At 30.2% G+C, this 27826-nt stretch overlaps 2 protein-coding genes across 7 annotated transcripts in view; both read right to left on the minus strand.

The window, feature by feature from the left end:
• Pot (papillote) overlaps positions 1 to 27826 on the minus strand; it is a 74695-nt gene that overhangs the window by 36493 nt on the left and 10376 nt on the right. For 4 of the 5 annotated variants that reach the window (XM_026645425.2, XM_026645426.2, XM_026645427.2 and 1 more), the window contains exon 2: positions 10947 to 11003. The exons of the other annotated variant lie outside the window; for it this stretch is intronic. The gene's annotated coding sequence lies outside the window, so the exon portion shown is untranslated. The remainder of the gene's footprint in view (positions 1 to 10946; positions 11004 to 27826) is intronic. 5 annotated transcript variants of the gene reach the window in all.
• On the minus strand, positions 24431 to 26625 carry LOC113404508 (cysteine-rich with EGF-like domain protein 2). Of its 2 annotated transcripts, XM_026645431.2 has the most exons (4): positions 26417 to 26623; positions 25354 to 26336; positions 25237 to 25281; positions 24431 to 24680 (listed from the first exon to the last, which is right to left on the minus strand). In XM_026645431.2, exons 2-3 carry the CDS (start codon positions 26322 to 26324, stop codon positions 25266 to 25268), a joined length of 987 nt encoding a protein of 328 aa, XP_026501216.1. In that variant the 5' UTR covers positions 26325 to 26336; positions 26417 to 26623; the 3' UTR covers positions 24431 to 24680; positions 25237 to 25265. The 2 variants fall into 2 exon arrangements, with proteins under 2 accessions (XP_026501216.1, XP_064077096.1); XM_064221026.1 differs by lacking the exon at positions 25237 to 25281 and having other exon boundaries at positions 24453 to 24680; positions 26417 to 26625.

Consider the following 27826-nt stretch of genomic DNA (forward strand, 5'->3'; position numbering starts at 1 on the left):
TAAACTGATCCCAGTAAAGAGTATTACTGGAACCTGTTTTTTTTTTTTTATTTCCAGGTACTTAATACAATTTTAAAATTACTGTCTGGCAAACAACACACAGCCTAAACTGTTATAGCTGGGTATATCATGATTAGATTTTCCAGAACAATTCCTTACGTAACGTAGATGATAAAAGAGGATTTTTCATCAAGAGAGGATTCAATGTCTAAAGGGATAAATGGGTGGTGAAATTTTGTATAGGAATTCACCAATTGTGATGTTTGAAAAAAAAAAATTGGTATTTTAGCTTTTGTTTGCATTAAATTGCAGTATATTTTATTAATTTACCACATTAGAGGGTGGAACTTAAGATTAAAGTTTGTATACAAAGTTTTGGATCTTCAAAATGTCTAAAAGATGATATATTTAAGATAAGATATATCTATTTTGTCCGAAAAGCACAGTAACCTTTTCATTAAATTTTTAACGAACTAAATACGACAAGTGCCTCTTGGTTATAATATTAGATCGACGAGACCTGCCATTTAAATCCCACTGAGTATGGACTACACACGTGTGATATTCTTAGGCAAATTTTCACATAAAAAAATATTTTGTTATCGAACAAACGCTAAGATTTTAACCGAAATTTGTCAAAGGTCACCTAGACTCAAATAGTTATAATCGTCATACGATACAAAATAATGGTATCTATATACAAGTATACAATGAAAGATATTATTGTGATAACCGGATTGATTTAAAAATCCAACAGATGCGTTTGCTCAACAACGATTACGTTTAAATGTATACAGCGACATATACTTTATTATTTATCAGCATAATAATGTGGTTGCGATGACACATTTTCATTCTATTTATCGATCGAATGACGTGAAGTTTTTTTTTATTACTCATTATGTATATATAATAAAAAAGGATCTTTAATATTAACACGTTATATACTACCCATATTAGCAATTCCACAGAAAACGGCGACAATTAGCAGTACCATGGTTCTAGGAGAGGTTCGATCCGGCTTAAAGGGAGTGAGAAAATGTCAGCTATTACAGCCAATCACAAAGATCACGTAGGTGACACATTAGTGACATTTATAGTAATATTATAAATACGAAAGTATCTCTGTCTGTTACCTCGTCACGCTTGAACCGCTGAACCGATTTAGATGAAATTTGGTAAGGAGATAGTTGAGTCCCGGGCAAGGACTAGGCAACTTATATTAATTCACCCCTCGATGGTGTTGGAGGATGATGGTTTGTGTGCTATGACTAATTTAATATAATATTGGTTGATATATAATACCTTAATAATAGCCCGTTATGGTAACTAACAGACAAAAGCTTGTTATAAGGAGCCAGTTTCATATACATAATAAATATATAAAATCTGATGTGTAATTTTTACAACAGTATCAGAAACATAAAAACAATACGAAAAAAGTGTAGGATTTACGATAAAATCAGAAACGAGAAGGGTATGTATATCTTATATTAAAGAAACATATCTTGCAAAAATAAAAGTTACCGCAATGTCAAAACAGCAAATACATTGTGAACAGGAAATAATCATTACTGTCCAAGACTGAGACGTTAAGTAAAAAATTAAAATGCAAAATAAATAACGTCATATAATATCATCATCCTCCTGCCCTTATCCCAACTCTACTTGGGGTCGGCGCAGCATGTCTTCTTCTTCCATACTTCTCTGTCGGACGTCATCTCACTAGTAACATTCTTTCTAACCATATCGTCTTTCACACAATCCATCCATCGTTTCTTGGGTCTTCCCCTACCTCTATATCCATCCACATCCATTTTCAAAACCTAAAAAAAAAAAATAACGTCATATAATAGTCAGTCGCAAAGATTCGCACACTTGTACCGGAAGAAGAGACCACATAAAACAAATGTTTAACCGATGCCGCACAAGATGTTAATTCTCTGAGTCACGCGACTATTGTCATTCTATGCAACACTGTATGCTAACAATGCCACTTGTAAACGCATTGAACATCAACCGATACCTAGAAATGCGGCTCCTGTTTACTTCTCTATATGCAGACTTCATACAAGCAATAAAAAATATCTGACCCCTCGTTATTTGATGGTACAAATTGTCCTTAAAAAACGAAAATGTATAAACTTGTACATTTTATTAAATATACATTTAAATTTAAAAATAGTAATTGTATAAGTACTTGAAATGACTAAGATTGCTAGCAGCATTTTAACGTTGCATTGCATTCTCGGTGGGAAATATTAATCACTCCATCTGTCAACAGTGGAGGGAATGAGACAGAGTTATAATATGTCATATATAAAATATTTTTCCATCATTTGGAATTTGACACTAACGTTTGAGCCGTTGATTTGTTTCAGCAATTTCCGAACCGGCTCCAACTTTTAATGAATTTTCTATATAAGTATATTGAGTATAAGATATTCCGGTTGAGTTATCTCTTACTTTAATTCCAGAACATGAAGTATGGTAAATAACTAAATCAAGAGAAAATATTTTGTTTAACGCATTTCCGTCGTAACAATACAGGTACTCCTTTTTCCGGTCCCTACTATATGAAGAAAACGTAGATTTTTGTTGTTTTTATTATTTATAGTACCGCTAATATTTGTTAATAATATATTTCCACTTGGACACAACTTAATAAAAATAAACAGGTTGTTACTTAAATGTTTTTCCTACTATGGTATACAGCAATTATCATTAACTCAGTATGTTCATTTGTTTAAACTATTATATAACGTTGCAGTATATAGTACTATTATTTCCAATAAGATAAATGATGCCGTGGACCTTTATTTACTAGTCTTACATGTGTAGGTGTATTCTTATATGTTATAATGTTGACAGTATTTGCTGGAATACTACGTTTATATAATAAAATAAATCGCAAAAATTATACGAATAATAAACATATTGTCTATGTCGTGTCGTGTCTATCGTGAAAATTACATAACAATCGAATACATAGATATTTACTGGCGTAAAATAAATTTACCTCTGTATTAAATTAATATAATACCTCTTTTCAAATTGTATTACGTATAATTGTATGTAAGAAACCTCTTTCTATAATACATATAAGCAAATAATATATCATATAAGACATATAAACATTAATTAATGCTTTAATAAAAAGTTACGCTTAATCGTTATCTGACCCATTCAAGAATCTTTTTTTTGTGATCAGTTAGAAAAACACGCTACTTTAATTTGCTCAAATGACATTCCACAACTACCTATCCTTTTTCACAGATAATAAAATCCAAAGCTGGTTCATAAGTCTAACATTAACAACAAAATTAACGTTCGATTCCAGTAGACCTTAGTAATTATTATTCTGAAATATAATTTTACATATTATTATCATTCGCTAACAGATCATTTATATTTACGACACACACGAACCGCCGTTTAGAGGATACATTCATGCATATTTTATGCCTTTTTCGCCATAATCAGATAAAAGTTCAGTTGTTTATGAACCAAAAGTTTATGTGAACACCGAAATCTTGCTCAAATAAAATACACGTACATTTCTTTCAAACATATTCTTATGTTATCGACCTGATAATTTATTCCATCAACGTGCTATTTGTCATCCTCACGTCAAAATTTAAGGTAGTGTACATACGATAGAAATAATCTTGAAATATGTTCGAGTCTCTCTCTCTCCTTTACGTACTAAGCTTATAAATTATAGCAATTAAATCTTCAAATATATATATATTTATAGAATTCTGTTTATATAAGTTACATTTAAATTTATTTACATAAAAAATATTGGCGAGACCAAATTTCAGACAACCATTAATTTCGCAAAAGTTATTTTTTTATTCTCGTATTGGTAAAGGTATAATTTCATTCCGACAAGTAAACAATTTTGTGAACTGTTAATTTATATAGAATCTACATCAAATCTCTTTAAATTATTTATTTTTTTGTCGTGTTACGTAATAAATACAATTGAACTAAACCTTATGTCCATAATACAGGTTATAACAAAGTACCTTACGTGGATCCTTATAACAGCCAATGCCAACACATAGAAATGGTCATAAAATCATAGTTTATACAGAAAATGCACATTCCGTAAGATTATAATAAATGTTGCTATCTGTGCACGTAACGCACATGTCATTAAACAAATGGGTGCACGTTAAACCATATTGAGATGCAAAAACGTGAGATATACACATATCGTTAAGCGCGAACCTTCTGAATGACCATTTTCTATATTTTTTTTTTGTAATTTACAACTTTAAACAGTCAGTCGTATAAATGACAATTTTCACTTTATAGTTTCACGCTTGAATAAAAGAAAAATCAGTCTTGGATAAGATTTTCTCGGATGTAAATTGACTTTGGATTCGCATGAATGAATCGAAACGTTGTAAACTGATATAGATATAAGATGTTATAGAGAAGGCGACACCTAAATCCAGGGTAAGCAACATCTGACCCCGTAGGAAAACTTGGTATATAAGTGCATAAAAAGAAAGCCGATCTACTTTTTCATTTTTACTCGTAAGTTATGTATTGCTAAGTCTTTATTTAAAAACTTTGAGGGTCATAAGCTAAAAAATGGGCCGTAGACCAAATAATGTCGTCGAAATGACACGATGAGATTTTTGTTTCTCGTGATGCTACTATATATGCTACTAATATCATTATGATGTTTAACTTTTTAATCTAATGAGATGCAAAGTTAAAGTAAGGTTCAGACCTAATCTATCTACTCGTCCATAAGATAAAAAATGTGTCAAATAATCATTTGTATTGATTTTGAGTTGCGAATAGCAAATATTAACATAACCTTAACATTTATAGAGTGGTTGTGATTATAGTTCGAGTGATTTCACTAATCTACTTTTAATACAAAATTACTGAATTGTGTCTTACAAATTTTGTTTTATTTTTAATAACAGCTTTAAAGGAAATTTACCACGCAAAGTTAAAGTAAGTTTTAACTTTACCTATAGTATGCCTCGACACTTTTTACAACTTATCAAAGTCGTATAAACCTGTTTCGTTCACAACAACGACCTTCATCTTTTATATAAAAAACTAAATGATTAAAGCACATGCAAAAAGTTATACTATCTTTTATTTACACTATGTAACAAAAAGAATAAAGAATTTTGCTGGTAAACATCTCAGCCGCCATCTTTGACTCGTTTGACACGGCCGGTCGAGTCACTCGGGCGAGTACTCGCCTACGATGTAAAGATAATTTCAGCCTGATTTCCAGTTCTGTTCTAATAAACATCGAGTATGTTTATTTTCACGACTGTTCAAGTGATCATTTAGATTACTGTGTGATGTTACTATTTCTAGTTTGCAGTATTTTTTTACCATAAATGTATTAAAAATAGAATCCATTATAATGTCTCATTGACGACACGATGGACTAGGTGGGTAAGAAAATGGTACAAGAAAAATTATCTTGTTAAGATTACATCGAAATCTTTGACAGCTTCTGTCATCTATTATCTTTATATATATACTGCAATAAAGCTAAAGAAGTGTACTTCTACGTACTAATGAGTTTTATACTTCGATTACTAGGTCCACCGAAGGGTATACATACCCAATACATTCGAAAACATCAAATAAGTTGTGCAGCAAATTTAATATATTTCCTATAAAATATTAAAAATGACCTACTTAATAACCGCTTTACCCCTAATTAAGAGTTTTTTTTTGATAATTATTATGACTGCCTAGTCGGTCTAGTCAATGAAATGTTATTAAGTTTTTCTGTAAATTATTTATTATAAAAATTGGCTTAAGTTTGCACTTGCAATCATCTATTTAGATTAACGTGTTCTGTGCAACTGGGCACAGACGCTCATCGTATTAATAAGTATCTTATTATGATGAAATTTCTAACAAACTCCCTTTTCTACGAAACACGGCACAAAGTATGTCGCTATTTTAATCTGTCTAACGTAACTACAATGATGTTGAAAGAACGTCATATTAATGTGATCTTTATTGAGTCACATTTTAAACAGATCCGGTAGCAAATTAAATGTTTCAATACAATTCTATACTTGACACATTTTTGTAGGTATTTTAACTTATAAAGACTAAAATCGGAATTGTGATTTGGTAAATTTTGTCAGCAATCCTTCCACCATTTCAAACCGTACTAATTTTTGCAATTGAGATATTTGTTTTATTTAATATTTATGTTTTCATTAGTTAATTCTCAACGTCGACAAACCATTTTTTTATTAAATCTGCAATGTATAATAATAACAAAAAAACATAGTAAAACTGTTGAGATGTTCGTAAATTGATGATCTTGTGATATGAAACCAATGCAACACGTTTTTTAATGCAAATGTTTAAAGATATTGCAAGTTTTCCATTTAGTAACCGATCGGTCACCGGGCGTCAGTCGTCGGCGTCATGATGACCAATTACTCATTTCCGGTCACGGATGTCATAATGACTTATGTACTCAACGTGCCCTTGAATATTTTCTTAGCAACAAAGCAAATATTTTGATCTTTTAGAGGTGCAAAATCATATATATATTTTTTAAATGTCGTAAAAATAAATATGCAAGCTACAATTTTCCCTTTTTATCAATATTATTATTTTTTCAATAAAATCATCGGATAATCATCGGATTCCCGTCTGATCAGTCGACTAAAACTGTTTTCAGATATTTATAATGTTTTGTTGTTAAGAAATTCTTAATTGTATCTCAAAGTCAGAAATCTGGATGGTTCACTCCCAAGCTTAGGAAAGCATGTAAATTTGTTATTTGATTACCTGTTTTCAATAAAAAATCAATCAATTAACAGGTATTAATATATTAAAATCTTCTGGTAAAGTACTAGTAATGAGTGTTCAACAGGGATCAATTTTGGGTACTTTTTTATTTTTGTTATATATAAATGATCTTCCTTTTTATATATAAAGCAGTTCTAAGAAGATGAAATGCCTTAATAATTTAATTATTAAGGCATATAATTACTTAGTTATTTAAGGTTAATTGCCTAAATATTAAAACTTTAAGTTGGCAGAAAACAAGCTAATTGAGACAATGTAAACAATTCAATATCAATGATATCAATATGGTTTACAAAAAATAATTTACCTTTTAAATGCCAAAAAGACACAATGCGTACTGTTTACCTAACCTAATGTGAGACAGCGAAAATTTAAAAGCTTATTTTATCAATAGTGGAATTTTATAATTTAAGTACTATACTACCTAGTTTCTTGCCGGTTCTTCTTGGTAGAATCTAATTTTTTAATTGGTGGTAGATTTAAATTTAATTTAACACTGTAACAAGATGATTATGAATAAAAAATATTTATTATTGTTATAATAATAACAATGTTATTTAATCTTTAAAATTAGTATGAATTACAAAATTATCGAAATAGTAAATGCAATCGTTTTGTGTCTATTGCCATATAAAAGATTTCAACGATACGATATATCAAGGAAATATGGGAAAACTATTTTTTCCTCATAATATAAAATATGCTATTTATTTTTCGTTCCATTCATGATGTTTAATTATTTATGGATAATGTAAATATTTTACAGAAATATGCGCAGTTCTCTCATTCCAATATTTGATACTAAATTTCGTGTTGAGGTTCCGTAGGTAAGAACTATAGGGAGGAATGAGTACTCTATAAACCGCCTACAATGATGTATTAAATAAATATTTAATTCAATTCTAAGTCAAACATTACGTAAGCTGATAAACAAGGTGCACTTCTCTCCTAATATTATAAATACGAAAGTAACTCTGTCTGATGGATGAATTTAACTCAGTTATATCCTTTAAAACTTACTATACTCTAGCAAGTTACTATACAATTAACTATAAAACTTATATTATAGAAAATATTGCATGAATAACGGAGTGAAATACTCTTGTTAGCGAGAATAGTCAATATTGTATGCAAACATCGATCGTCACTGCAGCCTAGCACAGGCGTATAAGATAAACAAGGCATTTAACCTTCTTAGAACTGCTAGATTATTTATTATTGGTCGTCAAATAAAGCCACAAAATAAGTGGTTTGAATTTACCCAAGTCGATTCCTTAACTTATATTTATTCATACACTGCAAAGGCTTGTATAGAAAATGTATACAAACACTTAGGTAGTTAAGTTAATAGCTCTTAAAAATAAGTATATAAAAATAGCTACTGTACAAAACATGACCGCGTGGAATGCTGGCAAGGATGCTATAACCTTTTCCCCGTCGAATAGCACTCCCGGTCCTCTGGGCGAAAAATGAACTACCAGCCCCTGCCACCATTGGAAATAAATAATATACTTCAGGACCGTCTTAATCCAGGTTGCATGAAACGCGTTAGCGCCGCCTAGCCAATATGATTAAATCTTGGACCATCAGTGAAGCGCCCCAGAAAGTCTCATAAACTCTTCTTCTTGGGGGATTGGAGATCGCCAGAACACGGCTTACACCCGGGCGATTGTTGTCCTTAAGACAATTATTGAAAAATGCAGTCAAAATACACGAGGATAACCATTATAAAAAGTATTTAAACTATTCGTTTTAAAAGATTGCACCATTGATTAATATTTGCTAATATATTTATATATGCTTACATATATTATCTCAATCATACGAGTATCTTTACTTATATTTGTGGAGGAAATAAAAATCAGGGCGGATATTGCGTTATAATCTAAATATAGGTACGGAATACGGGCGGAGAAATCGGTTGACGCGCAACATCGAATTTAATATAAGTAAAAATTATCTATTTGTGTGATATCAAGTTACTTAATGATATAATCGTTTAGGTCCACGTGATTAATATAGTGCTGTTTTTTAAAAAAAATCTAACATTTACAATGAATAATCGGATATTTCCACCTGACTAAAAAAACGGTCGATGACACAATGCAAAACCGCCACGCCCACTGGAGAAGATTATGTCATGACCTAAGAGTAAATAATTCAGACGAAGTGCTAACCAGCGAAAAAAGCTTGAATGTAAAAATATTCCAATCACTTTTCGGAAAATACTTTTTTTTTATTTTTATTTATTTTATTGCATTTAAATATGGAATCTCCCTTAGTAAAAAACTAACAGCCCCCTTTAAAACAACACTGAATATCATCCATTTTTGTTGTAATAAACGAGTATTTAATTTTGAGTCGGTTTAATTTTGATTTCGAATCAAATTGAGAAAAGAAACAAAAAATACACACAGACTATATAAAATTAAAATTAAATTTGAAATCTTATCTTTTTAAAAAAATAAAAAATATTGTTAGGTACACAAATGGAATAAAAATTATGACGCATGGCTTTAAAGGAAAATACGGTGCCTCTGCAGTCTACACAATATGAATACTAATGATTTTTCAATATAATCTTATATTAACAATTGAGTAACGCTTTGCAATTCTAAAGTACAAGTAAAACTATTTTTGAATGTAAATAACTTGTTTTCATTTGAGTAACCTCATTCATTGTCAATCATTACATCTGATTTGAATCATTAATTACACTGCTCCAATCAATTTTTATCGGGACATAAATATATAATGCATTAGTAGGTTGCTATTACCACCCATAACACTTTATTTTAAACCTTCCCAAAAGGTGAGGAGCCCTTAATCGTCGCACTTTTATGATGCATCTCGCATTTAACATTTTTATTCGAAATTAATCTGGTAACACTGAACGATAACGTCCTACGAGACGAACTTGAACTACCAGTGAAAGAATATTAATACAATATTCAATAGACCGTGTGACACAAATAAAGCGGTTATTCCTAAGTGTTACCGTTTAATAATTACTGTAAAAGTCAAGCATCCACGCCAAGCTGCAATTATGTAAGCTACGAATACTCATTACAGAAATTACAGTATAAGATTACAAGTATTACAATCGGTAATTATGTTATTACCGTGTACTAAGAAGTGACGTATTGCCAAATTATCGCAAATTTGGGGCGAAAACATGAATGCGGAGACGAGTGGGCGTGCCTCGAAAGTATCTCCAAGTTTAAAAACGTTTCTTTTAAAAACTGTATTGTCTTATAAGTAACTAATAGCCTATAATAGATACAAATATAAGCAACAAATATAAAAATATAAACAACAATGTAAAGCCGTGGACAGTTAATGATATATTTTTAATTAAGTTTTTATAATAAAAAATAAATAACAGGCAAAACTACATAATGAAATGAAATTACCGACCGAACTGTTAACATAACTCTGTTAAAATAAAATAAAAACTGACGCTTAAAATAGCAAACTAGTAAGAAAAAATATTTAAAGATGGCGGAATTAAATCTTCAGCTCGCGCCATAAATCGTCGGGCATAGACAAGCAACATTGCATTCTGTTCTATATTGTCTCTGGCCCACATACACTTTCTTGGACAAATGTTAAAAACCAATAATAAAAAACAAACTTAGTGAGTATACACTTAGAGTCTATTTTTGTCTATCTTAAATATAGTGCTTTAAGCTACGGTCTGCGATGACAATCAGGGTAATCTCCCGTAGTTTTATTGTGTGTAGCGTTGTAAAGCTGGAGGCGTATCGCGTGAATTATTATTATTGTTTTAATTGATACAAGATGAGCGTGAAATAGTACGAGCGTATTAAAGGATCCTGATATATTGTCTAAATCGAACAACATCACTTATAAATTTTATAAGTACGAAGATATGCGAATATGTGATAACTTTTAAAGAGACATATTGGTATTTTAAATGGAAGTCACTTCAAAAATATTCTTCAATCTCATGTTAAATAGATTTGATTTATATTATGTATTTTTTTAAACTACTACTTCTTAAAAGAGTACGAATGTTAACAGCGAATATTATAACAGATTAAAAATAACGAATCTGACATATACTCATCATAAAATATATAATTTTGTATAATTACCTCGTTTATTTGACGTCAGCTGTCACCTGTGAGGGCGGCATTGAAGTCAGTCGATATCTGCACAAGAAAAAGCAAGTCAATCGTGTTTAATTAAGCATAAAAAAACACAGACTAGTTAATTTATTTACAGAAAATAACTGTTAATTTACGTCTGACGTTGGACTATTTATAATCTGTGGTTTCTGATTATGGTCTGTGGATAAATAAATACTAGGACCCGCCCTTTCACGGCCACGGCACTATATTAATAGAGCTAAGAGTTATTTATTTAACCTTTTTTATCTTCTAAATAAACTGCGCAATGTATTAATGCACATATTTTTAAGTCTACCTATTGAAGATAATTTTAACTCTGTACACAATTTCCGTTATTACAATTGAAAGTAACATTCACAATAAATATTGATTTTATTTTAATCGACAGATATGTTATACATTAGCAGCCTGTAAATTTCCCACTGCTGAGCCAAGGCCTCCTCTCCCTTTGAGGAGAAGGTTTGGAGTATATTTCACCACGCTGCTCCAATGCGGGTTGGTGGAATATGTTATAATCCTCCGAAATGAATTTTGAATCCCACATCAATTAAACATTGAAATTAATTTATGTCAGTATATATATACACTTTATATAACTTTGTATTCTATAAAATTATTAAAAGCATTTCTTTTATGTGCTAATAAACCATGATACGATAGGCACAATAAATTATTATAACTAAAAATCTGACCAAACTTTTTTTTTTAGTTTTGTATATAAGAAATAATAAAGCTTCAAGTTATTAGTTATTAGAAACAAAAACCATAGGGGTTATCCAATTAATTGATTATTTTCATTGTATATTATCTTCTGATCATCAAAATCTAATTAATTTTACATTAAATGTAACATCTAATCATTCGAACAAAAACACCCTATCGTATTAAAAAACCTCATACAGTTAGGGTTGCCATTTCTACAACTTTCTTTCTCGTAAGAAATCTAAGGAAACTTCAGTTAGTCTACTTTCCAATAAACCACAGATTAGAAATTTCATGAACATTTTTATTTTTTTATCTTTTATACGTTAGCGTTTATTGAAATGATTTTCTATTACGCGGCTTACAGTCGAATTAACTGACAGAAATCATCAAGTAAGGAAAAAGGCCTTATGACTCCCCCCAAGCGACAATTTCCTCCCCCTCTTTCTCTTTCTATTATATACGGTTTTATATAATATTATATAAACATTTTTTTTGTAATTGTTTTAATTCACACGGGATTTTAATAACAATTTTATTTGTAGTCATTTTATTATTCTCAAACTTTGTTAATGTATTTCATTCTCTGTTATTTAATATATAATAGGTGTTCCACAGCACCTTTCGTTATTTTTACCACAAACATATTAATATTATAATATATATATAATTTATACTTATAATAAAAAAATATTTACTATATTTAAACATACTCATATTTATTATTTAACAGTAAGCAACCCTACGACGAGTTAACAAACCCAACATCAAAGGTTTGTACTTTTTGTATCACAGGATTCGAACCAAGGTCCTGTCAATGTGACTCGTTTGACATTTCGCGGCCGGTTCCAATGCAATAATAAGATATTTGTTTGATGTGCCAAAATAAGCTTTGTATCTTTAACATAACAACCAAAATCTCTTGTTAATATTTACGAAAAGAGAATGATTCGAATAGTTCTATACAATTATTAAAGACAGTAAATATCTGCTATGTTTGTCCTCAATACAAAATATAGTTCTTAATGGACATTTTACGGGATTATTTTAAATGTACAGCTATCATCCGTTCGTATAAAGAATATCTAATAACCGGCAAGAAACCGTAGTTACTCCTTATCAAACACAAGCCTAAAGAAATAACCAAACCTCGTCAAAATATCACCGGCTCGGAACGTAGATTATCTAAGAACCGACAAGAAACTGTTTTTACTTCTTTTTAAATTCAAGCCTTTAGAAATATACTATATATAATAAATATATATACTTGACATATTCAGAGAGAGAACCAGGCCTGTAGGCTATCTAAAATATACCCAATAATCGATAGCCGTCCTCGACACGGATCGGAAAAGTTGCAAATGAATGAACAACAATAACTTATTCCTAAACATAGAATAAGTAAACTATATCACACGTGAATGAATACGTTTACATCTATTGCACCGATGAGAAGCTGATATAATTGCTATTGTTACGAGTTTCGTTTAGTTTTTAGCCGATTTGTTTAACTCTAGGTTTCGTTTCGTATGTACTTCATTTAATTCAAATCAACTTGGGAATTTAATTTACACGCTATCGTTTTATTGTTTAATCAAAAATCTTATATCAATAAAACAAAAAAAACATTCCAATGTATTGCTACGTACTGTGTTTCTTTGTTTGATAATTTAATAAAAAAATACTAAGTCGTCTTGTGGTGAGACGTGGCTGCACACAATTTTCAGGGTTCAATAAAAATATATTTTAATTTCAGATTATGTTAGTGTTTGCGCTCATATTTATGAAATATTATCCTGCTCGGCTGGTCTCCCTTTAGAATGAAGGCAGCGACCGAAATCGTTCAGTCCTCCATCACAATCATTCAATAGTTTAAAATATAATAATTCATATATCACATTTAAGTATACACTGTAGGGTTTTTTTATGGTATTACATTAAGTATGATACTGTTGTTTGGCGGTAGAATATCTGATGAGTGGGTGGTACCTACCCAGACGGGCTTGCACAAGGCCCTACCACCAAGTATATTATGATATATATATATATATATATATATATATATATGGTAATTATAATAACTACCTTTAGCTGTATTCATTATTTATTATATACTAGTTATCCGTCCCGGTTTTACACGGTTACAATAAAGAACAAACATAAAAACATAAAACATGAAAATAAATATTACACGTATTATACATATGTACATATATACTCTTGAATCTATTGATGAAAATTTCATTAAAATTCATTGCATAGTTAAAAAGATCCGTACAAACAGCGGAGAGTGACTTTGTTTTGTACTTAAATTCACAATATCAATAATTATTGCGACATCAAACTTAATAACAATTACTGATTCTAATAACGTTTTTATTAATGGACTAGCTGTGCCCGCGACTTCGTTCGCGTAGTTGTCGGAAACACTATCATGATTATCGTTTGATTGCTCACGTTGGTTTTTGTTATTATAATCGTCAATAAGATTTAATAATATGTTTTACAGTACTTCAGCGTAGATTATATTTTTAGTTTTATTTTCTTGTGGTAGAAGAACATACTGATTTTGCCCGCAACCCGATCTTGACAACGCGACATATAGTTGGCCGTGTGAAAAGCAGTCTTGACGTAAATCGATTCCTACGTGTTTAAATGTTAGGCCCTGTGATTTATTAATGGTTACGGCAAAAGATAACTTAATGGGAAATTGAATTCTTTTAAAATTAAAAGGTAAATCATTTGGAATCATTGGGATGCGAGGTATAAGTACTGTTTGACCAACTGCCGGACCAGTCAAAACTGTTGCAACGATCACGTTATTGCGAAGGAATTTTACTTGAAGGCGGGTCCCGTTACATAAATTTGGTGGTTTAAGATATCTGAGTAAAATTATCGCAGCACCTATTTTTAACTTCAGGGAATGTGGTGGAAGGCCGCTCGGGTTTAAAGAATTGAGAAACTCTTGTAGGTAATGGACAGCATCTTCTTGATCCATTACATTATCAATAGATGGGTAGGTAGTTATATCGCCTGGAAGTTTGGTTAAAATTAGATCGTTAATTTCGTCAACGCTACTATTTCTCGCCGCCAATATTGCCCTTTGACACATCCATTGGTAATCTATATTTTCTATTTCGACGATATTAGGGTAAACTTTTGATATTAAATCCTCTATGCTAGTCACTTTTTCTCCTAAATCGCGATCAATTTCAATTTTATTTTCAGAATGAGGTACTTTTCCATCTCCTATTAAAAGTAACTTTGAAGGAAAATTTGTACTTCCTCCCCCCAAATGTGCTCTCATATTCGTAGATAGTTTTAAGGTATGGACAAATTTCCATAACGGTGAACTTTTAAGGCAAGACCTTACAATGTGTGCTCTAGTTCCTCTTAAAATTACCGGTAAAGTTTGTCTAAATAAATTACCAACATCTGTGTTTTTATTGCTTATTGTTATACGGTCAATTATGACAACCCTTTTCTTAAACATAAAAGAAATATTGTACAATAGTGTACGATTGCGAATATTTTTTTTGTTAACAATTCGATGCAGGTGTATCGACATCTGGATGTAAGACAAAAGAAAAAGTCAATTGTAAATAAATAAATCACAAACAAAATTCATACTCTGCCAAAACAAACTAAACGTTCAACAGGAAATGTAATAGTAAATCTGAATGACTTTTATTTGTCTTGGATTAGGAGAAAAGTTCATGAATTGTAATACCTGACGGTAGACATGTTTGCTTAAACACTCAATTTTGATTCCAATTTTCTGTCATTATATAGGACCACTATGTACGTATAGGGTTTAAAAAAACATCAAGAAGAAGTGTATTTATCGATAGACCAAATTTACAAATTTGGAGTATATCATATATTTACAAACCTACCTTGGCTGACACCGCCTCCAAAACTAACAATAATTTTAACTATAATATATTATCGTAATAACTTTGCTGACTTTTAAATAGTCTAAATATTTTTAATTTCATTTTACATAGTATAAATCTAAAAAATATTGTGATCATTGTTTGTTATTCATAGGTTTGTGTTAAGTTAGATTTAAAGTGGGTAGGTACATACTTATCTCCTTGCGTGGAAACACAGAACGTACCTACATATTGGTAAGTAGAATAAGTTACTTGATTATTAAGTTGTAGAATAATAAGCAATTATTTTTTACTTTTTAGAGCATATTACTTTTTTTCTCTTTTGAAGTCGGTTTTTTTTTTGTCAAAATTTTTGTTTCTAAAAGATTCGGCCGAGTATCGCTAACGTGCTCCTTAGAATTGTTCCGTTCCCTTCCGTACCGTTACTTTGTCAAGGATCCTATGCTCAGAACCTTACCAAACTTTCACCATAGTACCCTTGAAGTATATCCTTTATAATAAAAAAAGAATCATTAAAATTGGTTGGCACAATTTTGAGTTATTCACCTATTTATCGCGCACATACATAATGCACATTTAAGACTTATATCGTTTTCATAAGGATACCATCATCGTAACAGGATAAAATTAAAATGGGGCCCCACGGGAAGCACTACCTTTCAAACAAAAAAAAATTATCAAAATCCAGTGAAAAGTTATGAGGTAACAAACATATAAAAAAAAATACAGACGAATTGATAACCTCCTCCTTTTTGAAGACGGTTGAAAACAAATAATATTAACTTAAACGTAATAAGATAAACAAACCGAACAATAAGAAGTTTAGATTGTTTCTCCTTTGGTGTTATTATTTCATAAGGTGATTATAGTACAACCGTGTTGAATATGCTTGAACGTAATAGAAATTACTTGAAATATTGAACTACTAATTTATTTGTGTAGTCATTTTAAACGATATTCACCTATTTGCTTATTTGCATAATTTATTTTCTCAGTGATGATTAATCTGCATCGGTGAAAGTATCGCTCGCCATTTTGAACTTTTTTACGTGTGTAATGTAATTTTTATACCTTTTTTATACTGTGAAACGTTTGAATTGTTTACTTGCAAAGTACGAAGGAATGTTCATTGAAATTTTATCTTATATCGTAAGTTAAAACTACAGCAGATTATGATTTAAATGTAACCGATTTTAAACGATAAAAAATAATGAGCAAATAAGCTGATAACAAAACCTAATTTTGATAAATAATTTAACTATTAAGAATGTTAATTTTTTTAAGTCGTTATGTGCATTGCTACTTCGCAGAACTACACCCGCGGGTGAGAGTGGCGAGCGCGGCGGCGGGGCTGACCCGCCTCCCCCTCAGCCGCCGCCGCGCCCCGCCTGCTAGCACACTCTTAACAAATAGACATATAGTTTCACGGACTTTTTTTTATTATTAAAAGAGGAATATATCTTTTATACACATTTTTTGAGTAACTTAAAACGTTTATGCTGCGCACGCATCGAAAGTCCATAAATGTGAATAATTTTCCCCGTTTTTGCAACATTTTTCACTGTCGCTGCGCTCCTATTGGTCGCAGCGTAATGTTATATAGCCTAAAGCCTTCCTCTATAAATGGACTATTCAACAAAAAAAGAATTTTTCAAATCGGACCAGTAGTTCCTGAGATTAGCGCGTTTAAACAAACAAACAAACAAACTCTTCCGCTTTATATATTAGTATAGATTTAATACCGTGTTCCGCGTTCCTTGACCGATGCCCACGCCAACTGTAGGCTGCGCCTGCGCCTCTGACTAACACTCACAACACAATATGAATGCCAAATTTGTATTACAACATCAATTAAACTGTTTTGGTTACGCAAATTTTGATCCCAAAAATAGCGAATTAATATTATGCTGGTATTACTATTTATAGTTTTTATTGAATATGTTATAGTTATTCTTGTTTCCAATTTAAATGAAGTACCTATAAAAGTAGCGAAGTCATCAATTAGCGAAAAGTTTCAACTATTTTTTTTTTTAATTAATGCAAGTCATAGACAACTGTAAAAGAAAGAACAAAAGAAAGGAACGTGTGAATATTATTATTTTTAAGAACAATTGTTGTTTTACATTCGGGTATATTTTAAAGAATTAAAAAAAATATCAAACGGCATTGTACATTCATTATCATTGCCTTTAAAATGAATGAAATTCATCAAAGAATAAATATCTAAGAATTATAACCTAACAATTAAATACTAGAACATTCTTATGTAACTTTAAACGTTACCGCAATTATTCTGCACTGCCTTCTTTTAAAAGCATAATAATACTATCTTTGGTATTGCTGTTTATACATTTAACAATATACTTCTATAGATACGTACGTCGAGACCTGAATTATTTTATACAACTGTATAACCACAAAATTCCGAGTACCGCTAAATAATACGACATTCACAAACAGCCTTCGCGATGGAGTTTATGTAAACTGCGTTAGAAGTCACGAATGTAATATTTAAAACTACAACAGATTTATAAATATAATATAAATTTATAAGGTATTTCTTACACATGATTGACATTAAAAAGAGTTATCCTGAAAGTCAACATTCCTGTACGTTTTGGAGTATTAATGCAATCACAGATGCATTCCACTCCTTATACCTAAGTTATTCGCTTTTAGACTCTGTATTTATATTACGAGTAGCTGTAAGTCAACTGCAAAAGCCAATTGTCAGTTTAAATATCGAACAATTCAGCACAATTATGACATTAACATTTTTTAAATAATCGGCTAAAACACTCGCATGACAAAAAAAAGTAATCTATTTAATTTAAATTTAAGAAAAGTTTTTTTAAGCAGAACAAACTATGACGGTTTATATGACATTACATGACTATCACATGACTGTAACGTTTATGTGTAGTACTATTCACTCGCGAAGGTACGAACCTCCGCGGTAAATTAGCAGCGTTTTTATAAAATAAACTTAACGAATATTTTTGAATTTAGAATTTTTTGCTGTCTCTTAGTCGTCTCATCTTGTCAGCAAGAGTGTCACTCACACTAATGAAAGCCAGTAATATTTTAACGTGGAAGGGAGCGCCTTCGTAAGCGAATATATCTATGTATAACATATTCAAAGAACATCATACTTTATAAAAAAAAATTTAAAGCGCTTGTTACGTTTCATTTTGGCTGCAACCCAAAACCAACTTATATTCGTCAGTAAGTTAGTAAATACATTTTAAAGATAAGATCATTTTTATATTCAAATTTTGAAGTTTTGAAACGAAACAGGTCTTACAAAAGCCTATGACGATAGTATAAACAATGAATTGAATTAATGATTTATTGTTGCCATAATTGCGAAATATTGTATGTTGGAATATTTGTTACTCATCCTGCTAGAACTCGACATAATCTAATGAAATTTGGTATAAAAATCGATTATCTCGTCGAATAGGACAATTTATATATAGACAACACAAGTAATTAAAAAATATATATTTACACAAAGCTATACGAGCAATTACAATTGGCTATTAGTTAGTAAATATATTTTGTTTGCGATCTGATATCCAGAAATACTTAGTAAAAAAATGGTATTACAAAGGTCACAAAAGTCGTGTCGTGAGGTATAAAAGTCATGTAACTGTAATGACGTCCGTCGGGAACGGTATAGCACGGCCTGTGCCGCTTACTAACGTCACCGTGGATAGATGTCTGTAACAAAAGCTTTTATAGTAAGATGCGGGAATGGTATCTTAAACAATCACGTTATTAAAAAAAAAAAACACTTCAGATCTGATTTGTTTTTGACATATGTACATTAAAACGTATTGATTCGTCTTTTAAATATATTATTTACTGACTCGTAAATAATATATTTGAAATAATAATTTCGCTAATCTACGTACCGTTTAAATAGTTCCAAACAGCCCCTAGAAATTCATAAAAAATAACTCAAAATTGGTCCGGTAATTTAGCAGTACCCTCGACTGACAGAGTAACTTTCAAGATCAAAATCAAAAATCAATGTATATTTTGTACACTTTCGGTTTGTAAAACCGGTGGTGATTTGAATGTAACATATATTGAGCGGACCAGTAAAAAACTCAATGCTTACTCTTTTGTCAACATTCGTAAAAAACAAAGTTATTACCAATGGATTTCGAACAACATTAGTGTCAATCTAAATTAAAAAAATAATAATTGAGAAATGTATGAATCAAGCGACCTTTAAAACAATTTTTAATTTGTTAGAAACATTCATAGCGTATTTTTTATAATTTTTATATTTAGGTTAGGTTAGCGCAATGAGCGCAATCATTCCGTTGTTTTCTTATTTTGTCCGATTTTTCTATAGAAGTACCTGCCGCGGTCACGAACCGACTGAATAAAGGAATGATCGCGGTCAAAATTCGAATTGAATACTTACATATATAAAAAGTATGATATAACGCAAAAGTTTACGTGCACAATCACAAACTCCAAATGTAAAAAAACATTATTTATTATTAGTTTATTAGCTGCTGTTTAGTTAAATTCTGATACTTCTCTGTCTGCCATCTTTCTTATTTGACATTTGACAAAAGAGAATATTGTTTAAACTACTCTTACAAATACAAATAACAATTCTTAAGATTATTTGACATTCGAGGAAGGCAGTGTACAGGCACAAGAGACTTAACATGTTGGTTTCCAAAGTTGGCAATGCGTTGGTGATGTAAAGAATGATTAGTATTACTTACAGCGTCAATTGCAATGGGCGGTGGTGACCCCTTACAATCATATAAAACACCCCATATAAGCCTTTTTAGTTTACCAATCAATATTATAGAAGAGTAATTAAAATCAGTAAATGGATACTTGTTCTAGATCTAAGAAAACATATAGAAAGTTCGTGAAAGATTGCTATATGAGAATATAGTTACAAAAAAGCAAAAACAATGCATTACACAGTAGACATCGCGTTAGTCCGGATCTATTGTTGTACTTATTACATGAGAGTGTTACGGTTATAAAACGTTATATTTTCGCTTTCTTCTCGTTATGAATAGATATTTTAATTCATGATTTCTGATTTCAATTAAACACTTATTTATATGCTAAAATCATACGTCGTATATTTTAAAAATCAAGATTTCAAACCTTTAAATCCTTGGATGTTTAAACATGTGCCGTTGCCTTTTTTGTCATCTCTCTTTAAATGAAGATTAAATATTCGTTAATATATTTTATGAATAATGTTGGTTTTCCCTCAAATAAAAAACAATAGTAAAAAATTCAAGATAAATAATTGAACTGATGACTGTTTATATTATCTTATTTCCTTTACTGGTTGATGTCTCGTTACAGACATACAAACTTTCACATGCATAATATTAATATATTATACAGCAGCAGTATATTGAATAATCATAATCATGATAATTAAATAATAATATGTTAATGTCTAAATAAAATTTATTTTTACAATGAACACGATTTTTTTATCTGTGCATTTTAATAAGAAGGTTACCATAGAGTTTAATAATAATCTATTATATGCCAAAAAGTATATAGGTTTATGAATAAAAGGTTATTATAGATTATAAAAGAACCAAACTATTTTAAAATCTTAAATTAAAATTGCCATCGTATAAAATTCTGTATTTTTTAATTAGTAATGAAGTGCTTTGTTTGATAAATCAGATTGAAACGGATTATAATCATTGTATAATAACATATCATCCTTAGTAATTATACTAAGAACTATCTCTTGAAACAAATATGCATCAAGTTGTGTTAATGCTAAACACTGGTCAGTAGCGAGTTAGAATCTTTGCGGAAGTAGAACGAGTTAAACTAGTTCTAACCGAGCGATTAGATAACCGTAGGAACGAAGTTTTTTAACCTTCACTTGGAAAACATTTATTACGTGTCTGGAAAGACTTTAAAAGCAGTACACAGTATTGACCCTGACCACATAAATATATATCACACACAGGGAGTATCGTATTTCGTGGGTAATAAATTAAAATAATATTGTTAAATGCGTCGCTGGATATGTCGCGTGTGTCACGAAAGCGGCGGGAACAATCATTTCCACCTGTCACTAATTGCATTTTTTGGCAGTAATCCGAATTTATGTTTAATTTATTCCTTCGCCTACTTGCAATTATGTAAAAATCTATACGAATTTGTTTATGCTAGCAAATTAACTACCGACGGGGGTATATTTTACGACATTAATACATAGATTATGTAGGCAATATAATAGATAATAAAAAAGAGCATTTTTTTTTAATTAATGCTTTTGATTTAAAAGAAAATTTATTTCGTTGTATAAAAGTTTTAATATACATATATACACTCTATTCCAACCATTACAGGAAAAAGCCAAATAAACAAAGCCAATTGACGCGATATCAAGTTTGATTAATCTATGATATTCACTATGGATATGCGAAAAAATGGCGTTTTGAACGTCGATGAAACTGTTATCGGAATTTTGGAAATAAAATCAAAGTGGAAATAAGTAGTTAAGTGTAATAGTGATGTATTTTAAATAAAGATCATAATAAACTCTTAGTAGTGCTCAATATAGCTGAGTTATTAGCAAATGGCATGAAACGCTTAAATCTAAGGTTTTTTTATCTTTTTTCCTACTTCCATTGTAATAGGCTATATATATACTTATATATTTATCGGAATAGCACTCTCTATACAAAACCTGTCTCAAATCTATGTATTTCCCTTAACATCACTTGTAATTGGTATTATTTATATAATTATGAATTATTTAAAGTTTGAAATAAAATCCGTTTTAGGCTATTAAGCTCTACAAAAAACTATATTTTGTAATAATTGAAAAGAGTGGATACAGTAGACCAAGGAATTTCAAATAACAAAAAAAGCAAGACTATAAAGCAAAATTTGGTTTAAGGCAAGCGCCTTTTAAAAAGCAGTATATACTAAAAATTTACATAATGTGTCTTAATACGTAACGCCTTGGTAAATCATAGCGTGGGTGATTGATAGGTAACACACATGTGTATGTAACACATTATGATTCTTATTTCTATATAAATAAAAACTATATTACGATGAAAGGATTATTGTGTGATTTGTGTTCTTTCGTTCATACCAAGTTAGAAACGGAGGCGATTTCAAACACGTACAAAAATAAAAATTCAATACTGAGCTTTCTTTTTGCATTTGCAAACTTGTTTAAGTATTATAATCTTTTCGATACGCCATTTTAATTATGACTAAAAAATCAATTTGTTGTTAATAAATTGTAATATAGAACCGATAAAAATAAACGTATTTTGTATAACGGTGACGGTTTTTATTGATTATTCTATTATAGATTTTTTTATACCTCATTTCTACAATCTTATTTCTATGAATGGTTGTTTTGTCGAAACTATGAATTCAATGTTACTTAAGATTATTAATAAAAAATATTATCTATATCTTTATCTCATCTCTTACGTCGAACTTGTGTCGAACATAACCGTGTCATGGTCGTGACATAACGATTGACACGCGCGACTACCTCATGCAGTAAAAACAAATTTCTTGTTCCAAAATTATGATGAATAATACGTAGTCATTATAAATAAACCTAACTTATATCGGGATTTTGTAAATTACAAATGATTTAAAAATATTGATCACAATTTTTTTTCATATATTATTATTATTAGACAAGTGAAAGTTAGAATTCATCGCTATAAAATAAATAAAAGTAAACACAGTTGTTGATATTTATTATATTCACTTACAAAACATAGAAAATGGCGGACAGATACACGTACTTATATGATTTAATAACAATTATGACAATTAAATAAATTATTAAAATTGAAACAGATACATAATATTACACACAACAATATACAAATAAAGAAATCTTGTTATGAGAGAATGGTTTAGCATTCACAAATTAGTTTTATTGATGTATTCCTATAAAGTAAAATTAAATTAAATGCATTCAAAATAATCTCCATCAGATGGTCTTAATAATAATTTCACACATCGTCCTGTCCCGACCTATCCGGCTGCAGATTCTTAAGTCCAAGTCATGTCAAAAAGTTAACTAGATTTTCTTTCAAGAAATTCTCGAAAGTTTTCGGAAGTTTGGAATATCTTTTGGTCCTTTGCCTAACACTCGCCGATCATATCGGATTGCCAGAGCAACCTGTGTATTTACACACTAGAGCACTATAACCTCACGTGCGTAGTGGCTATTCTCCATTAATAATGGCCTAAAGGTGTTTAAAGCAAAACACCATCATCACAACATTTTTTTCGAGTACTTTTTGTCGTTTCGAGTCGTTATGTGCATAATTTCCCAAAGTACATCGTGGTTGAATTATATTTATTAAATATAAAAATGACAGCGGCGTTAAACATTCGTATATTTAACAGCGATGACAATGAATAAACTCATCCGACCTATTTTGTACTGAATCTTAAATCTAAATTATATGAGTGAGCGACGAATGTTTATATAAATGACTAACCTTTTCTAACTTACAAGTTTTAAAAATAGAAGGTAGAACAGAAAACAAGAAGTTGTCTTGACTTTTATACAAAACTTATTAATCCTAAAGTACATATATTTATTAGAAATGCTATCATCCGTTTTATTAATTGTAGAATAACTTAGTCTATGCTTATGCTAATCTAGCTCTTAATGTCTGTATGCTAATTTACGTATTCTATTAAAATTACATAAAAATATTGAAATAATGTTTTTTATTTTTATTTACTTGATTACAAGTAACATTAAATATAAAACAATTTTTTTTATATAAAAATATCAAAAGATGACATAAGAACAGATTAAATAAACCAATAGATAAAACAAAAATGCATATCATATAATTCATACATTTTCTATATAAATTAATATGAAGATTACAGTCGAAACAGATGAAATAAGTCATACTCCTTAAGATTCACTAGCCCTGTATGTCCATTTATCATGCAGTAGTATTCTGATCCCATGATGTAGGATAACACTAAGATCCCAACCAGGCCACCCAAAGGGGTTGACTTTGGTAACAATATTCCAGTTGTTATAATCAGTCCCACATAGGTCATGTACCTTAAAAATTAAAGTTATTATTAGGAAAAGTCAAATTGAAATTTGAATATTGTACATAAAATTGTGATACACATATATTGTGGTTTAAATGAATACTTAATAGAATATTATAAAAATAATGCATATAATTTTAAGCAATAATTTGCAATTCCTAAGTAATATGAATACAATAGTATTAAAATTATATAATAATATAGGCCAAGCAATATATTAACTTTAGATTTACTCTCTGAAAGCTTGGTTTTGGTCTCTGCATTTGAATGTAATGAGAGAATGTTAAATTTTTGAACGAAACCAGATTTTATTATTGCCAGAAAATTCTCTGTTGGAATAGTACAATATATTAGAAATTTATAACCACAAAATCAGGATTCAATTTAAATAAACTGTTTTACAAGCTAATGAAGAATAAATGATATTATGATTTATGCAACTACATAATAAACTTTCTTTTATATTAGTTTTATGTTAAGAAATGGAAATGAGTGAAATGTTAACTTTTGTCAATATGTTAGTGATAGGCCCTCCACCCAAAATTGAATTATTAATAAGTTACCTATATTTAAACAATGATCACACTCAAGCTTATAATTCTTCTTTTCTGTAAGAAATTATAAAATATTTAAAACAAAATCATTAAAATAAAACTTCATTTAAATCTTACTGTTATTACCTGGCACTCGTCAATCTCTGTGACGGTTCCTCTTGTTCCACATCAGATATACAAACTTCATCTTTCAACAAATAACCTTTAGCACATTTTACACAAGTATCCGGTCCATCTCCAAAGCAGCCTTTGCATGATCTATCACAGTCGACACATGCATATGATCCCATAGAATTTAAACAGAACTGATCCTCTGTACATATCTTATCATCTCTACATTCATTTATATCAACACAGCCTTCTTTGGGATCAAGGAGGTATCCTGGTTTACAAGCTACACAATCTCTCTGAGTTGCCTGTCGACAGCCTCCTAGACAGGATCTGTGACATTGAAAACATTTTTTAACCTTTTTGTCTTCTAGTTCCAATTCAAAATAACCTAAAGCACATTGCTCACAGTTGGTGCCGGTATATTCTGGGTCACATAAACATGTCCCATTGCCTTTTCTAGTTCCATCACCTCTACACTTTCCGTTACCACTGCAAAGGTTATCATGATTTCCGATGCAAGGCATGCAATCTTTGCCATAATGATGCTTCGGACAGCATACTTGCAATTTCTGTATACAAATATAAGTATATAAATCTGTTGATTCATCGGGATCTTGAGCCCACCATTCCTCTATGTACTCTTCAGCTTGTTCAGCCATAAGGTGACACTGATTTGAATATTTAGACTCCTCCTTGCATATATTTTCTTGTATATCGACTAGTCGAATTTCACTACGCTTGTACGACTTTTTTAATTTTTCTTCTTCCCAAGCAGCATCGCCGCCCTCGTAATTCCCTCTGGAGGTTCTCTCTAGACCATTCTTGAATGAATCGATAAATAGTCTGCAAGATTGGCACTCACCAATTGACTTCGATGGTGTCATGAGACCGGGATTCATTGTTGGAGGTTGTACACTACACGAAATGGAAGAAATGCCGACTAATAAAGTACATAATTCATATATTATCCTCTGCTTAATTTCCATTTTGCACCAACCCTAAAAAATAATAAACCACATTTAAGTTGCCGAAACCTGTATTTTAATTGAAAAAATAACAAAAAGTACCACAAACGAACCGAACTAGATAATCCACTTTAAAACTCGAACTTAGACTAACGATTAAAATACGATATCGATACAAGTTTATGTATGTAAAAATTATGTTATAAATGTGATTATTTAATAAGTTCTTCTTTAATAAAGATAAAAGAACTGACGTGTTGTAATTCTACTCGCTAGTCGCTAATTCGGTAATTCGCTATTCATTTTGACAGCTCCGCAAGTCAGTCTCAGCTGTATATTGGATTTGACACTCGCCACTCAAGTTTTGACTATAGCACACTCCGTTCCACGCAAAAATATTTACTTATTTTTAATGTTGTGTATAATTTTATAGTATAGTTTACTTTTTTACAAAAGTTTTCGCTAAAATAATATTTTTGACTTGAGTTATAGTATAATTAAATATTCTATAATAATAGATTATTTAAATATATGTAACTATATCAAAAATGTTATGCTTATAAAAAAATATAAGCCTAAAGTTATCTTTATAACTGTGATGGATATAAATTGTGAGAAAAACCAAAGAAAAATGATTCGTGAAAATGAAATTCATATATTTTGATTTTATTTATAAATTATTATTAAAAATTAAATATTATTGAAAAAACAAATACTATGTTTTGCAACAGTGTGGTGCAATCACTTTTGACCACTTGTTTCACACACATCTACGTAGTTCAGTACCCGAATTCGATCAATTTTCTAAATTTTTTTTATAATTCATATGAATATAAACTTAATATACCTACGAATATAATTGCATTATGTAAAAATGCTATGAATGTTTTGACTAATTTATGTTAACTGATTTTGCTACAGTACTGAGCACCAATTATTATTCTTTTAATAACTTTGCTTCTATAAAACTAGGTAATGAGTAATAATAATAATGTTATCGTGTATGACTCATACCATATGAGTAAATAGAAGATGTGTGTCATGACAAAAATATAACTTTAATCATCAAATATAGGATATTCACATGAATAACTAGAATAAAATTTAAAAATAAAATGGTGTGCGATATCGTTATAAAAATTACATATAACATCCATTCTGCCTATCTCGATCCTTCACAATATCTGTAGGGCGTGACCGAAATGAAAAATGATCGATAATGTACGATACGAATCGTAAAATCGATTTAGTATTGTGCGAATGATGAATATAAGCACTATCATCAGTCTCTTATCAGCGATCGATTTTTAAATGGCTTTTGCATAATTTTTAGTAAGGTTATGTTTACCGAATGCACTAATTGCATTAACAAATTTATTATTTCAAAAGAACTACGTACCTATATACTCAATACATATTACACACAAATAATTTATATTTTTAAACCTATGTCTATATATATAGACAAAGGCTTAATATAATAATCCAATGGTTGACAGGACATTATAAATATAAGGATCAAA

Source organism: Vanessa tameamea, chromosome 5 (assembly GCF_037043105.1).
Source record: "Vanessa tameamea isolate UH-Manoa-2023 chromosome 5, ilVanTame1 primary haplotype, whole genome shotgun sequence".
In the NCBI taxonomy this organism is placed as follows: domain Eukaryota; kingdom Metazoa; phylum Arthropoda; class Insecta; order Lepidoptera; family Nymphalidae; genus Vanessa; species Vanessa tameamea.

Bases quoted from the DNA above. Each gene is read 5' to 3' on its own strand.
- LOC113404508 (XM_064221026.1), bottom strand. From the start codon at position 26,324: ATGGAAATTAAGCAGAGGATAATATATGAATTATGTACTTTATTAGTC. The intron at 24,681-25,353 runs GTAATAACAGTA...TTAATTTTTAAG, and splicing joins CAGAGATTGACGAGTGCCAG to GTACATGACCTATGTGGGAC.